Here is a 15,169-nt window from a genome sequence, read left to right on the forward strand (position 1 = left end):
ACCGTTTAATATCAAGGGAGTTAGAACCGAGACAGGTGGAGGAGGATGGCAGAATTTTGGGAGGTTTGATAAATCAATTACATTCAATTAATGTAGAAATTAAGGTACCAAAATTTTCCGGTGACGATAATGCAAATCCTAGAGAATTAAATACAATGAGAAAAAAAAATACATGGAGCATTCGAGGGAAGATCGAAAATATGGTTAGGTAGTAGAAGAATGCGATTTGAAACATATACAGAATTTAAAGAATTTTTCTTGAAAAAATATTGTTCAAATGCGATTAGAATATGAGAAAAAAGTCGGTGGTCGTCGCGTAGATATAGAGCGCATGAACATAGTTTGCAGACTTATTACTTGAAATAAACGAAGTAGGCGCAATATTTTGCACCCAAATTAACTGAATGTGAGATGAACTGTAGTATAATTCAATAAATACCAATAGAAGTGTAAGAAATTTTAGTAACGATAAATTTCTCAGACAACAATGTAGTTAAAATTGCACTCCGTTAAGTAGATTCAGCCCAAGAAGAAAGAGACAGAGAAAAGCGACAAAATTTTCAATCGAATAATAAAGAACAATCGTATTTAAAGGTGAAAGGAATTAATTATCAAAATAACGGAAGTCAGTACAAATATAATTTTCAGCGACAGCGAGGACAAACTAATATGCTATACTAAAATTAGAAGGCGGATGGAGCCAACTGTTGTTTACCAAATCCAAGTTACCCATCAGCGAATTATTACCCACAGAATAATACGAACAGCTTTCAAGCAAAAAGTCGAGTATTTTGGACTAAACCGAATATGAGTAGCATGGCAACAGCAATAGCTGATAACCGGGGTCTGAATTAAGAGAATTTTTCTGAAAGAATTCAAATCTAAGAGTAAAAAAAAAAAATATATATATATATATATATATATAAATGTTACAACGTTTCATTCCGAAACCAGTTGATTAGATGATTGCTTTGCTATGCTTCATTTAAAAAAGTTTTTTTACAGTGAATACAGTATATTTGTAATAGTGTGTTAGCCATGTACAGGATACAGTCACAAATTTTTGATTCCAAAGTTCACTAAAAACAATTACCTATCAACGCGATAATTTTAGACTAAATAGAAAAATCGATAACAAAAATTCACACGCGATTTTGTTTTCATTTTTCCTTCACGTGCATAAGCTGATGCGAAATAAAAATTTTATTTTCGAATGTCCACATTTCTTTTTAGCTCGCGTATGCCTATTTAATTATTCATCTAAATACAAGTATAAAAGTACTGTGTAACATATCATTATATATCGAGATACTTTATACTGGATTGAAATTGTGCGTTATAACTTAAGGTACAAATTTGTCAGTCTCTTGGTCCCGCTATTAGTTTTTTCGAAGACCGTAGCTGTTCCATTCTGAAAGAAAAATAAAAAAGAAATGAATTTCCAAAAAAGAGGAAGCCGTATAATTATTTTCTTTTTAAATAAACAAACTATAATCGAGGGTACCCAATGAGTTCGCGTCTAATTATGTAAACAGGACGGCGTGATTAGAGTATCGCTTTGTTTGAACCGTCATTGCAGGATGTTCATTTTGTGAAATACATGTATACATAGGCTACTAAACATAGATATAGTCGTGGGGGCTATAATCAAATGAGTGATTACGGCAGCACCGTTGCTGCATGGCTGACGTGACACGAAACGATAATATCGCATTGTAATATTTACATTTTAGAGAAAATAGAGCTTCGTTAAAAGCAATCCAAAGAAATAATGTGGAAAAATAACAATCCTCGGTTGACCGCAAGATTAAACCCTTTAATTCATAACTCGGAAAACCTCGAAACGTTTATGAGGAAATTTTGCATGTTTGTCAAGCATTTAAAACAGTGCTTATTTGACAGCTTTGTCCTAATCTTACTCGGAATCCGTCATGGCTCTGGGCGTAAATAAACGTTTGATTGCGAAATCAAATACTAGGTTCAATGACATTTACAATTTCCTTTGCATGACTCACGAGGCAATGAACTCAACTACGAATTGTAACAAGATGAAAATATTGAATATTCAAAGACACTAGTGTTGCATTTTTTCAAACAATGGCCCAAGAAACTCGCAGTGACATGGCTGGAAATTATTTAATATACCGGTGGAATATGTACTGTGATATATATTAGAATCCAAAGCTTAAACTACGTCCTGGAAAAACAACTGTCAAGCTGTCGGTCAGATTGTAAGTTGAATCGTTGAACTGACATCAACTATCAACAATAGTCGAGAAAACTTCGTAAAATTCCAATTATCACAGTCCAATAATGTTCGAAATTTAAAAACATCACAATATTTCTATGCTCTAACTTGAAATGCTTATTGTTTTCAGAATTGGAGAATGATCGGAGCTCGCGTATCGGAGATTCAACGAGTCTGAAAGTTTGTTGACGACTGATGGTGATATTTAGGTTTGGGACGAAGTGAGCTAACGACTAACTGGTCGTTAACTTCGGCTGCGAATTCGGTGATCGTGACATTGACGATTCAACGACGAGTGGCTTGATACCAACCTTTCACCTTATCCTCATTCTCGATAATAACCGGGTACCAATCAGCGGATGTGTAGTCAATGGCGGGTAACTTGCCACCGTAGTTTTCTGGCAGGTGACTCGGGTCGAGGTGCTTGTGAAGCGAGGCCATTTTGCTACCGTGGAAGTACATCCTGGAGTTGAGCTTCTCCCGGATGAACGGCGTGAATATCTTCCAGACCATGTTGAAGATGAACGGTTGCTTGACTATGTGAACCTGGAAAAGGACCGCGGTCAGTTACGCTTTACAACGTCTCACCGCACTTGGTACGGCTATTGGACTCGAGACTTTAGCCTGCATCGGCGACTCAAGTACGTGGGATGGAGACCGTTGACCCCGATGGTTCGGGGAAAACAGCCGGCTACGACTTGTCTGACCTCCTTTAGACGCAGCGGCATCGCGTCCTGGATGAAGGTGAGCAGTCGCATGCTGAACGTCGGCGACAACGCCAAGACCTGTTTCATCGTCAGCCCGTCGAAGTCCATTATCACCACGACACCTCGAACCTGAAGAAGACCAGGAAATAAATTGGGGTTCAGGTGCGGGTCGAAATTCCTAATGGCGAAAGTTCAGAGAAAGTATCGTACCGAATAGTCGGAATTCTCAATAGTCAAAATTTCTAATGGCCGAAACACCGTATAGTCAAGATTTTGAATCGTAACAATATCAAACGGTGGAAATTGAAAACACCGAACGGTGTAAATTCAAAACTAAAGCCACTCGGAACTTCGACTTGCATTCGTTAAAACAAAATCTGTCCATTGCATCGACTGGTTTGTTATCTTACGAAAAAATTCGGCTGTACATGTCGTTTTATAAATTATCGCTCTTTTGTGTAAGTAAGATATTGCTTTTGTATGTGGTCACTGATTGTAAGTGAAGGTTTAGATACCGATGAAAAATACAAACAGCATAATATACTTAAACTTCAAAGCGAGCGCAAATCTACTGTGAATATATGGTTCATGTACATAATTTATATTTCTCTTAATGACCTCATAGCAGTGATAGTAGAGGTCATTATCACTTACCAAATTTTGAAGAGATATCATTTCTGAGGAGAGTAGAACAAGTGTGAAATACGTTTTGTTGAGTTTATTGGTAAGACAGAAATTCTACCATTACTGTGATACAGATTACATTTTGATGTTAACGATAATTGTGTACCAAAGTTGGGTCTAAGAAAAAAAAAAGAACTCGCCAATGTATTCTACGTTGCGCAAATTTCAATATTTTCATGTCTAAAATTCATGAAATGAAAAGGCTGAATTGTCCGTATAATAATAACAATCGCACGCCACTGTACACCAGAATTGAGTCCAGACGTACGTAGTTTTATCGAGGTGCAAGGTGCAAGCTCAGAATCAATAGTTGATCACCCATCACTCATCAAGCGGATTACCATCAATAGCCTTACTGTATAAATTTCTGTACTTTGACTAGATCGTAAAGCCGTGTAACGGTTAACAATGATGAAGAATGATTTAAGCATTTGCGAGAAGGAGAAGGTCATCCTGGTCCCTTCCCCCTTTCAGTTTTTGGTCATAAAAATCTCACCTGCGTCTCGGGCTCTCGCATGGCGGCCTCGTGGATGAGATAGAAGATTCTGAACAACTGATCGGCGCTGACCTTGGACGGGTCCCAGGACTTTCCGGCATTTACGAGGAGTACTCGCCTGCCCTTGTGGTCCCGACCCTTCAGAACGTTGACGACGTTGCTCTCGATGAAGGCCGCCCTCTCGTCCTGAGGCATCAGGTTTTCCAGAAGAGCGGCGTTCTTCTCCTTGAACTCGGCGACTCTTTTCATTAGCGCGAAAGCGCTGTCCGGGTAAAATTTACACGGTCGAAGAAAAATGACAAGGAAATCGTCCTCCGTGTTGAAAAATAACGTTTTGTCACCTGTGGAAAGAGACGAAGTAGAAGAACATGGTGAGACGAGTAACTGGAAAAAAAATGCTTGAGAAGCGGTTTGATCCAGTAGTGACGTGTGATCCAGCTGCAATGTTTATATTTATGTGACACTTATTTGCCGCGATATAGATCTGCAAAAACATTGTATGACACACAATCGCGCCTTTCATTGTCGCTTCGATACATAGTCCGTGATGTTTGTGCAACAGAGAAAGAGAGACACGGACTGATTACAGCAACTCGGTACAAAGCTCATTTGGCTTTGCGGTATCAGTGTAGAGGTGCAGTAGGTAGATGTTTGGAGTTTGGAGTTGTCGCACAAGCTCGCATTGACAATGAGAAAAACCTTATGAATAAATATGCGGTGCACGTTGGCAGTAGTTAAATTTTTAGCATCGTTTTTTTCCCATCTTTCATCCACCCCGCGTACCCAAGCATTCCGTTCGCATGACGATCGACCTTGCGAAGCATTCGTAAGACATCGTGTTGCGAGTCATCGCAAAGTGCCTCGCGTGTATCAAAACGGATCCAAATTAGGCTGAGGAACTCCAACGATGATTGTTTCCTCTTTCTCTCTCTCCCTCTTTCCTGAGCTCAGCATAATCCATTGTCTATCTGGTTTTGCCAAGATGATCAACAAAGAAAGAATGGCGCGAACTGTTTTGGAGTCGAGAGACTGTGCGTTCGTGGTGATAGTGGATCCAGCTCTTTTAGTTGCATTCATTCCTCAAACAGGTTTGCGTATCGAAAACTAGAACGGGGTGGGAAAACACGATAACGCGGCTTATCTATTCTGAAGTTTGACCCTAAACGCTGTAGATGCTCCGAAGTTGCAGCCAGCTATTATCGCTCAAGCCGTACGGCGGCTTCTCAGGGTGAAATATTCGTTTCACGAACAGACTGTATTCGAATATTTAGTCTTTTGAAAAACCTCCGAATAGATATTCATACTTTATTCGTCCACTCGTTTCCTTCTCTTTCCAACAATGATTGGGTTACTCAATTGAGCACATATGAAGTCAACAATCAATTATGCCTGAATTGCTGTTTTCCTGACTAGCCCAATTACTAGAGTTTTCGACATTGCAAGACTCTGGATTTCGTGCTGATATTATGCAACCGGATTTAAATACGACATGCACAATTATTCGCTTTGGGTATGTTCGTGGAGAGCCACTCCGTGATATGCTTATTACACACTTCTTTAATTTATCTTATCAGCGCAGTTCGATTATCAAAAATCCGTGAATGTCAACTCGGTGCACGGCTCACAATTTAGGTACACCTTTTCTTGTGCCCGAAATCACTAACAAATATACGTATTTCACGAACCACGAGAATATTGCTTCTGGTAATGCGAAACTTTTATTAGTATACAATTTAACTAAGCTGCCTGCGCAATTCCAACGCGTCCGATCATATTCTGTTTTGTACATGCTGAAAGAAAACTGATCGTATTACTGTAAATTGATCCCCCCAATCTCAAACATTTTCTGGAATCGTTGTGCATTTCTTCAGGGTATAAATTAATTAGTAAAAGAATAAAAGTAAAAAGTAGAAGAAAGTCATTTTGATCGTGAACCCGAAGACCCGGTTCAATGAATGCTCGCGCATTTACGTCTACCGGAGTTTCCACTTTCTGTCAAAACCACAAAGTTACTCTTCAGGGTAGAGAATGATCTACTAGTAAAGTCCCGAATCTGCCGGTAGGTAGAGACGATTCTACTTCAACTACAGTACAGTCTGATTGTTACGAAAACGAAATGATCCCGTCGCGAATTCCAACATCTTAGGTTTTCGATGGTCAACAGAAGGGTTTTTCAGGGTGAATAATGATTAAACATATAAAAATCAGGAACGGTTATCGATTGATTCAACTCTGATCGAAGCGATGGATTTTCAGAAATGGAACGGATCAACTCTTCGCGGTTCACAAAAAAGGGAAAAAATGGCGAAGACCTACCTTCAAGGAGCTTTCTGAGGGCTTCGATGCCATTCTTCTTGTTCTCCTCAGTCTCCCTGAGTTCGCTGAGAGCAAGTGCCTGCGTTTCCGGTCCAATGGGGTCCTCCTCGAGCCTGAACGCCATTGTTTAGTTTGGGGTTGGCGTGTCTTGACTGAGCGCCGCGTTAAGCCAAGGGTGAATTTCGAGTGATGCTCGCGTTGTGAGGAGCACGATTTATCTGCGTTATGTCGAGGCGGTCGTCGAGTCTGATGCCTCTTCTTGTCCACCATCTCTCGCGATACAACGCGACTCTAATCTTTGACCAGTCAAAGTCCAATCCACCGGCCGTCGATGTGTAGGTATAACAGCCCCGTCAACTGCGATCATCCACGACTTCACCATCCCGGGATGACTACTGCTTCTAAACACGATTTATAGTCAAGCACCGATAAAGAACTCCAGCACCATTCGCCCCGAGTGGTACAATGATCAGTCTTCCTTCACTCTTTATGCCTACACTGCATTGCGATGACTGTGATGTCGTTCCCTGCTCACGGTCGCTAATGTCCAGGGAATTGTGACATGTGAGCTTCGTGCTCACTGCGAATCTAGAGTCCCATTTTCGTTGGACCCAGTGCACTTGAAAATTTCCATGACCCAAATTTGGGGAGCAAGAGTATCGGCGAACTTGTCATTGAACTTCATAGACACACACATATTTACCTAACCTTCGTATGTGTGCGGATACGCGATTGTTTGAGTGCTCATATGTGGCACCGATAACGAGGATAAGACAAGGCACATCTGACCTGCCTGACTATGTATAGCTGGGTAAAAGCAAGAGTGAGAGAGGGATCGAGAGGAGGGCACGAACATTGATAAGAGCCGCTGACTCGTCGCCCAGTGACTTTCAACGATCAGCTTTTTATCACTTTCGTGTGTCCAAAGATCAGCAGCACCGCGGTTTGGATGATGACCCTGATCACTTTTTAGCCACGTTCTATTTATATCTTTAATAAAACAAATTTGGGGACTTGATAGACAAGGCGAATGAACCAGTGAATAAATGGTAAAAAAAGTAATTTAATCTAACCTAATCCAATCTCACTCAGCATCTCTATGCAGTATCAGCGTTTGGAGAAGCTGCCGTAATTGAAAAATTCAGGTGAATGTTAATGAGACCAAGAATTGAACTATCCCGAGAGTCCAGTGGACATGCACTCATTATTTTTGTCACTGCTTTGGGCAGCGAACATAATCAGTGGTAATAAGCGTCGAAGCTGACCTTGACTTGCGTCTGCACAGCGCAGTTAGAGTCCAACAGATGCAGGTGTTCTCACAGGTGTGCAAGTATTCCATCGAAGCATGATGCTGAAACCGATCGAATGGCATTTTGTATCAATCATGTGTTGGATACCAAAATAAACTGAATAGAGTGTATTGACCGAAGTCTCACTCTCGGAACGCGACACTTTTGCTACATGCTCTGCACTGAATACGACACTATTATTTGGCAATCAATCGTGATCTGAGATCTTGATCGACCCGCCTGCAAATCTTACTCAGATATGTGTAACTACCTATTTACACGTGTTAGATTAAGTTTACAATGTGATAATTTTAGGTTAGGAATCACATCACGTGTAATGAGTACTGGACGAGGTGCATATTGAATAGAAGCGATCTGAACAAACCTCTCAACTGTATAAAAAGTGTTCACCGATTAAAAAATAACCCCATTATCGAATGATCGTTTCTCGAATAAATCTTTCAATGCGATTCATGATATGACAAGCTAGGTGCAGTTTATTTGTTGGGATCTCCCAAATTTGGCTGTTATAGTATTTGAACGCAACTGGTCCTTTCGTCGTACATCAATATTTTTGAATGCTTGTATTCATGAATTTTCGCTATTCAGCTATGATTCAGTCGAAACACTTTTTCGCAATTTTTTGAGGATTTCACGATGAAATTTAAAGTTTTGAATCGTGTAGCATATGTTCGCGTTTTTGCATCGAATGCATGTGCAGGCCTTGGCGCTTTGGAATGCTATTGACTTGATACTTGAGTGAAACCGTTCAGCATGTTGAGTAAGATGGAAATTGTAATAACAGAACAAAACTGAAAGTCGTCAAGAAGACGTTGAAGGGATCATCCTACTGTAACGGGTAAAAATCGTTGATTTTCGCGATTCTTTTTTCGATTCTTCAAATACGCTAATCAGTCTGATTTTTTACATCAAATCAAAGCACTCGTGAAGAACAGAAAATAAATTTTTAAACGGTCATTTTATTTATTTTTTTTCTACATTTCTATTAACGGTTTTCTAGTAACGTAGTTTTTCAAAACGGTGGATGCTCACAGAAGAAAAATTTCCAAGCTATCTGTTTTAAATTGGGGCACATCATTCTTCACGCCATTCTTCGTCTTGACGTGGAAGCTTTTTTTTATATTTTTCATATTTTTTTAACGAAAAACTGTCGGCGAAGTAGACGAAATTCGATACTTTTTTTCAAACCTCTGCCATTTTATCAATTTTGATTAGAAAAAAATCTCCATAGCAATATAGCGACTTTCATACTGATTAATAATCTTTTTACAAATGTTGTTTCAGATCATTTTTATGACCACCACCGTGTCCACCGTGGGGAGACCTTTTTTTACGAAGTCATTTTCAACGTTATGAAATAAGTTTTAATCGATAAATACAAGGTTAAAAATTTATTCTCCATTCTTCATGAGTGTTTTCATTTGACATAAAAAAAATCAGATTAATTAGGATACTTTAATCATTGAAAAAAAATCGCGAAAATAAGTTATTTTTAAACCCGTTGCACGAGGATGATCTCTTAAGGGGGTGCCCCGGTCGATTTCGACATTGATGTATATATCTCCAAATATCGAAGTCCACCCTTTTAAATGATCGATATAGATCTTATGACAAATTTTTTTACCTTGAAAATATATCTTAATGTCAAAAGGATGTCTTTAAAAAACGGGTGACAAGCCATCATACGGAAGAATTTCAGTTTCGTATAGAGATCAGTGAGTACGTCCAATAGTATATATGCTCTAAGAGTTTCAATCCAAGAAAATACACACAAATTTGAAAACATTGAGTCGAGAGTAGAAACTTGGTCGGTAAGTATCAACAGTCGGTAAAAGTGAATGATCCATCGCCGGTCGGCGTTTGTCCAACGGTCGTCTTCTGTTTTTTGCGTGACGGTCGGGCGGAGTTGAGCATAGAGCAAAAGTAGATTCCGGTGTTTTAAAAACGTTGAACCGGACGGTCGGCATCTCTGATCAAGCCGCCAAAGGGTTCGTCAATGCAGCGTTCCGACAAAAGATGTCGCAACTCAAGGCCGACTGAGCCAAGTCTTGTTGTGCATCGCGCGTGGCGTTTGTGTCGTTGAAATATAACCACGATATAACGTGTCGTCGGCCGGTTTTAAGGCTTCTGTGTGACTCGAGTCTGAAACAGAGTCAAAAAGTTCGCCGTACAGCTTTCGGGGGTAATAATCGAAACGGCGCTGCTGACCAGTCGTGGGCACATGTCTGTGGCTTGCTGGTGGCTGTCTGGAGCGACGGAGCAGGTTGAACGAAACCGCCTTTCAAGGCCTGCAGTTCGATTTGAGTAAGACACCCGGCAATGGCGGCACCTCAGTTCATCGCGACGGACTCTATCGACGGCGTATGGCCCTTCCTTCAGAGCGTAAGTGTCACCTACGTCATCCGAAACGCCATTTTCCCACGAGGTATTCAGGAGCTTGATCATCCTCCGGCTTCTACAGATGAAAGGGAACGCCTTTCTGCTTCTCTAGCTTTGACTCTCTGGCTTTTCAAGCCAATCCGTCAGTCCTGCATCTGTTTGTTGTTCGCCGTTTCAGAGCTTTTCCTATCACTCGGAATCTTCTTTTTTCCTCTCTGTCCCTCGGACGTATTCAATCAAGATTCCGTATTTTGGGAAAGACGTCTTTTTCATTAAAAAAAAACGTTGAGGTTGTTGTTTTGTTAGAATGTAAACACGTTTTGGCAACCCAACTTTGTGGTACTTGAGGGGGTGCCCGGGTTGATTTCGACGTTGTCGTTATATCTTCAAACATCTAATTGTAAGTCCACGTATCTCAACGCGAAAAAGGGTCATTCAAATCTCTGTGACCATAAATCCTCTAATTTTTCTACACCGTCGAATGCTCTGGTATTGAAACACCAGGGGACCCGCAAATGAAATTCTCATCCAAAATCACGTAAAAAAAAAATCAGCGGTTTTGTAGAATTTCACTTACGGGTTCCTTTAATCACTTAAGACACTCCAAAAAGTCACCTCACAAGTTCCAAATCTATTTTTCTATGATCCGCGTCCACGGGGTTTCAGCAGTATCGATTATGGTTAATTACTGAGTCATCGCCGATCATTAAGTCGATTATCAGGAACTAAAAATGACGGGTAGCAATGCAACGAAGAATCATGCTAACGCTGATTTTTGTGCACTTATGAATGAAGAACTAATAGTGCAATTATCAGTGTGCAGAAAGATATAATGTTCAGCCAATTTTCAGAAGGCTCTCATAATACGAAGTTGGTCTTGTCCTGATTGTTTCGACCTGGAAGCTATATTTGATGAAGCACTTCCTACAAAGACTTAATTGATTTTCTGCCCAAACTAGATGATATCTTTTTCACAAAAAACCATTCAACTGCAGTTGCAGTGTCGTCATTTCTCATTGCGTTCGATTCCAGTCATTCAATTACTTGTACACTATCAAATAACGATGCATATCAAGTGTCTGACAGTCCGTTTGTGTATTTATTTCACGATTACGCTTCTCTCGCGCCCACGGCTATCTTCGATTGATCAACAAGGCTACCACCGCATTGCGATGTCGCTAAACAACAAAATTATAAACAATGATAAACAACAATAGCCCGTCGGACTATTTACAGTTTAGGGTCTTCTCTACTATACCTGAAACTTTTCGATATTTGAAAGTCATACAACAACAAGGCATTCTTTTTTGGAAAAATAAAATGTTTTCAAATCCACCGTCGTATCCTCATTGTGCCGTAAATGTACTACGAAGAATGCTTTTAACCTGAGTGAGTGTGTGCTGGGCATATACAAGGTGATGATAGTTCATCCTCAAAGGTTAAAATTAGCAATTGGAATGACCGGCGGGAGCCGGCAGCCTTACACCGGCGAAACGGTGGTTAATTATTCATCCACAGTGAAAAACGCGTCTCTGTTTTATCGCTTCTTCTTGCCCTCGATGCCCTGCATACAATTTATACCGATACTCTTATTTTTCTCTTTCTCTCACTCTTAAAATTTGCATCGCAGTATTTTGTATCAGGTGCAAAATTGAAACACTTGCTTGCATACGCATGCATTCATACAAAGTCTCTTTATATTCGTTCAAACGTTAAATAACCAGACGATAACCAGACGCGATTCTGCAGAAGCTCGTTAGTCATTTTTATTCCAGATTATTTTTTAATTCTTATGTATCTCGGTACAAAAATAAACTGTGAATTTTATTTTTCTACAAAGTTAATACTTGAGAACAAAAAACAAATGGCCGTGAAAATTTCGTCATATTCGTCAATAACTTCTGAGCTCATCGACGAAAGTAATAAAAACTCTATCGATGGACGAAATTCTGATTTTTGATGATACTTCGAGAAAGAAAATCGGAATTATACGAAAAGAAGAAGGCAAAGTGAGAGGTGGAAACATGAAACAAGGAACAAATTTTGCATTCTTATTAGTTAAGTTTTCTTTCCCGACGATTGTTGCAGATCGAATGGCGGGATCCGTGGCTAGCGATCCTTCTGACATTTCACGTAGCAGTAACAACGACCGCTCTGATGACCAGAAATCATGCAAATTTTCAAATACTTCTGTTCCTCATATTGCGTAAGATGATGCAAAAACAAAATAAAATGTTTAAAAAATTATACGTTCACCATTGCTTTTCGTGATATTAATTAATTCCTCTAACATCATTCTTTATCTTCTTACAGTTCTCCTTGTTTATTTTTCCGAAAGTATTAACGAGGCTGCTGCCACGAATTGGATGTGAGTATAAAATTCAATATTACTTCACAAATAATCACTTCGTCATCGAATAGTGGTTGAAGTTAACTTAACGTTGGCTGCGTTTGTTTGTTTTAATTGTAATCCAACCGCAATATTTATTTTCCGATTCAGATATTTCTTTTCCTTACTTTTGTTTATCAGAAATGTTTAAAGGTAACGTCTAAAATGTATAACAAGGTTGGTATAAATGATAGAATCATTTTGATCTACTTGATTGCGGTATTTTTTAGCAAGTTTTCAATTTCTTCGAATGATCATCATTCTCACTACTGACCCTTTTTTTTGTTTTTTCAATAAAGGGTATTCTCAAGACAACAATACTTTGACTCCAAGGGTCTTTTCATTTCCATTGTATTCTCCATTCCAATACTGATGAACTGCATGATTATGATAGTAAGTACTGCACAGTTCTATATTTGTAAACAATCCCACCGTCATCCTTGAATTGACGGACACTTTCATCCAATTAGAGAAATGTTGAAAATTTGATTCGCGAATTAAACAATATAAATAACAGATATTTTTGTGCTATCAGGCTAGTTGGTTGTATCAATCCAGCCAGTTGATGACGAGGCTAACAAGAGCTCAGCTGAGGGAGCGTACAAGAAATCGTCTTGGCGACGGTGATTCGACAAACACGAACGGTAAATCAACGCGACAGAAACAGGAGTAATGAGCGCAAGAAAAATCTAGTCAGATATGATGCATAACTGTATGAGAGATAAAAAGGAAGATAAAGGAAGTCAACGCCTATCTACATCGAGAAATGGTACGATACGATACGACGACGATTATATTCTCTGACGAGAATGAAGATAGGTACTGTACGTGATAATTATCTATGCATACTGATGATAATTACTGTAAAATATAGAAGACGAACGATGTGTGCGCGTGTGTGTATTATATATTGATAATTTTTTGCGGGTGAGAAAGGAAGAGTGAGAGAAATTTCGAATCAGGTGAAGAAGAATGAATCTTTGAGTCTGCACGTGTCGCGATCATGAATTAAATTTTCGACACACAAACTAATGCTTACTTATAGTCGCGTTTCAATTTCTTTCTACGCTTTTTACGGAAGGAAATTAACAAAAATAGAATAATAATATTAAGGCGAAAAAGTAAATACAGTGACATCACAACGGATTGAATATATCCTGCAACCTAGTTGATCATTTGAAAATAGAAACACAGTGATGATATCTGAAACGTTAATGACGGCCTAGCGAGTCATCCAGCTTGCAAGTTTTGTCCGAGCGTTCGCTTGATCACGAGCGTGATTCTTCGATATTAAGTCGTTCTTGGTTTGCCTAGTTCTGGTAGAGTATGGTGAATTCGGAATAAACAGGCAAATCGAAAGACGTATTAGTGATTTCTCTGAATACTGTCTTTCCTGCGAAGTTGTTACGCGATTTAATTTGACTCGTTATAACGCGTCGATTAATTAATTATGTTTAATTAAGCGCGTTAATATTTCACGTGCACGTGTACAATTTATAAGCTTTGCATATTTGTAAGTTTGGACGAAAATGCTTAATATCGTTAACGGATTGAATGCTTGTCATTTCGTTTTCATCTTCGCTTATAATATTTTATACGCTTTATAAAAATAATTACAAATCATCTGCATAATAAATTATCTGCACATACATTCCCGTCACTTATATAATACGATATGAGATCAAAGTTCTTTTTATTTGCTCTGTAGAAAATTTCGATTTGTTTCTGTGAGAGAATGGATTTAGTTGATGTTTGTCTGTGCTGATTGTTTCTCGTGTATGATTGTTTGTTACGAAGAAAAAATGAATAAACCAATAGACGGACAGAAGTATTTTCACTGAACACTATTACAGAGTTTAAGGCGGTACTCTTTATTTTATCAAAAGGTTTGCGCGAATGTGTAAAGAGGGGTATGTACTTATGTATACATATGTATATTTATACTAATAGATCACGTGTGATAATAAATACGATACGACGTACCTATAATGTATTTGTCGCTGCAATATTTGTATAACGTGATTGTATTAGGAGTGGATGATCGATGTGGTGATTTAGACGATCTCGCGATAATATTTGGAAACACAGAAGAATTAAAAAAAATTGTATTTGTATCAACAATCCCATTTCCCTTAATTTCTTTTGTTTTATTTGTTACTATGATTACTAGTGTAATATTATATTATATATTGTAAATTTACCCATCACGCATTTTCTTGCCTTGCCTTGATAACACTAAACCATCCGACTGCAATCATAAAGATCTATTTGTATTTAATATGATACATATGTCACTGCTATTGTTATAAGCCTTACAAAATTATGTAACAAAATATTTGTAATAACCCGTATTAGGTATTAAAAATGTGCCAGATATAAATTTGTAGACATTTCTTTCTTATCAATAGCATCCTCGTCACCTTTAGCTATTGTTTTCTGTTCGTTTCAGTGAGAAAAGATGAAGCACAAGTGAATAAATGATTTCGCATTGATTTTATTATTTTTGGTGTTATTATTATTTTTATATACCATTTGAACGGCACAATAATACTATAGTCCATGTCACAAATAAAATTGACATTGAAATAAAAAAAAAAATTCTACACCTCTTTGAATGATGAACAATATTCATTCCGTGAG

At 38.6% G+C, this 15,169-nt stretch overlaps 2 protein-coding genes across 2 annotated transcripts; one reads left to right on the top strand and one right to left on the bottom strand.

Annotated features, from left to right (window-relative positions):
* Window positions 1-617: 617 nt before the first annotated feature.
* On the bottom strand, window positions 618-6,721 carry LOC107216991 (retinaldehyde-binding protein 1). Its single transcript, XM_015654337.2, has 5 exons — window positions 6,452-6,721; window positions 4,136-4,476; window positions 2,956-3,084; window positions 2,560-2,794; window positions 618-1,411 (listed from the first exon to the last, which is right to left on the bottom strand). Exons 1-5 carry the CDS (start codon window positions 6,573-6,575, stop codon window positions 1,380-1,382), a joined length of 861 nt encoding a protein of 286 aa, XP_015509823.1. The 5' UTR covers window positions 6,576-6,721; the 3' UTR covers window positions 618-1,379.
* A 3,079-nt stretch (window positions 6,722-9,800) lies between these two features.
* Window positions 9,801-14,909, top strand: LOC107216992 (transmembrane protein 18). Its single transcript, XM_015654338.2, has 5 exons — window positions 9,801-10,143; window positions 12,229-12,346; window positions 12,454-12,508; window positions 12,829-12,922; window positions 13,065-14,909. The coding sequence occupies exons 1-5, from the start codon at window positions 10,081-10,083 to the stop codon at window positions 13,200-13,202; spliced, it is 468 nt and encodes a 155-aa protein (XP_015509824.1). The 5' UTR covers window positions 9,801-10,080; the 3' UTR covers window positions 13,203-14,909.
* The last annotated feature ends 260 nt before the right edge of the window (window positions 14,910-15,169 follow it).

Source organism: Neodiprion lecontei, chromosome 5, assembly GCF_021901455.1.
Source record: "Neodiprion lecontei isolate iyNeoLeco1 chromosome 5, iyNeoLeco1.1, whole genome shotgun sequence".
NCBI lineage: Eukaryota > Metazoa > Arthropoda > Insecta > Hymenoptera > Diprionidae > Neodiprion > Neodiprion lecontei.

Coding starts and splice junctions, on each gene's coding strand:
- LOC107216991 (XM_015654337.2), bottom strand. CDS start 6,575: ATGGCGTTCAGGCTCGAGGAGGACCCCATTGGACCGGAAACGCAGGCA. Junction 2,795..2,955: donor TGCCGCTGCGTCTAAAGGAG/GTCAGACAAGTC, acceptor GTCCTTTTCCAG/GTTCACATAGTCAAGCAACC. Junction 1,412..2,559: donor GAATGAGGATAAGGTGAAAG/GTTGGTATCAAG, acceptor TTTTTCTTTCAG/AATGGAACAGCTACGGTCTT.
- LOC107216992 (XM_015654338.2), top strand. CDS start 10,081: ATGGCGGCACCTCAGTTCATCGCGACGGACTCTATCGACGGCGTATGG. Junction 10,144..12,228: donor TATGGCCCTTCCTTCAGAGC/GTAAGTGTCACC, acceptor CGATTGTTGCAG/ATCGAATGGCGGGATCCGTG. Junction 12,347..12,453: donor ACTTCTGTTCCTCATATTGC/GTAAGATGATGC, acceptor ATCTTCTTACAG/TTCTCCTTGTTTATTTTTCC.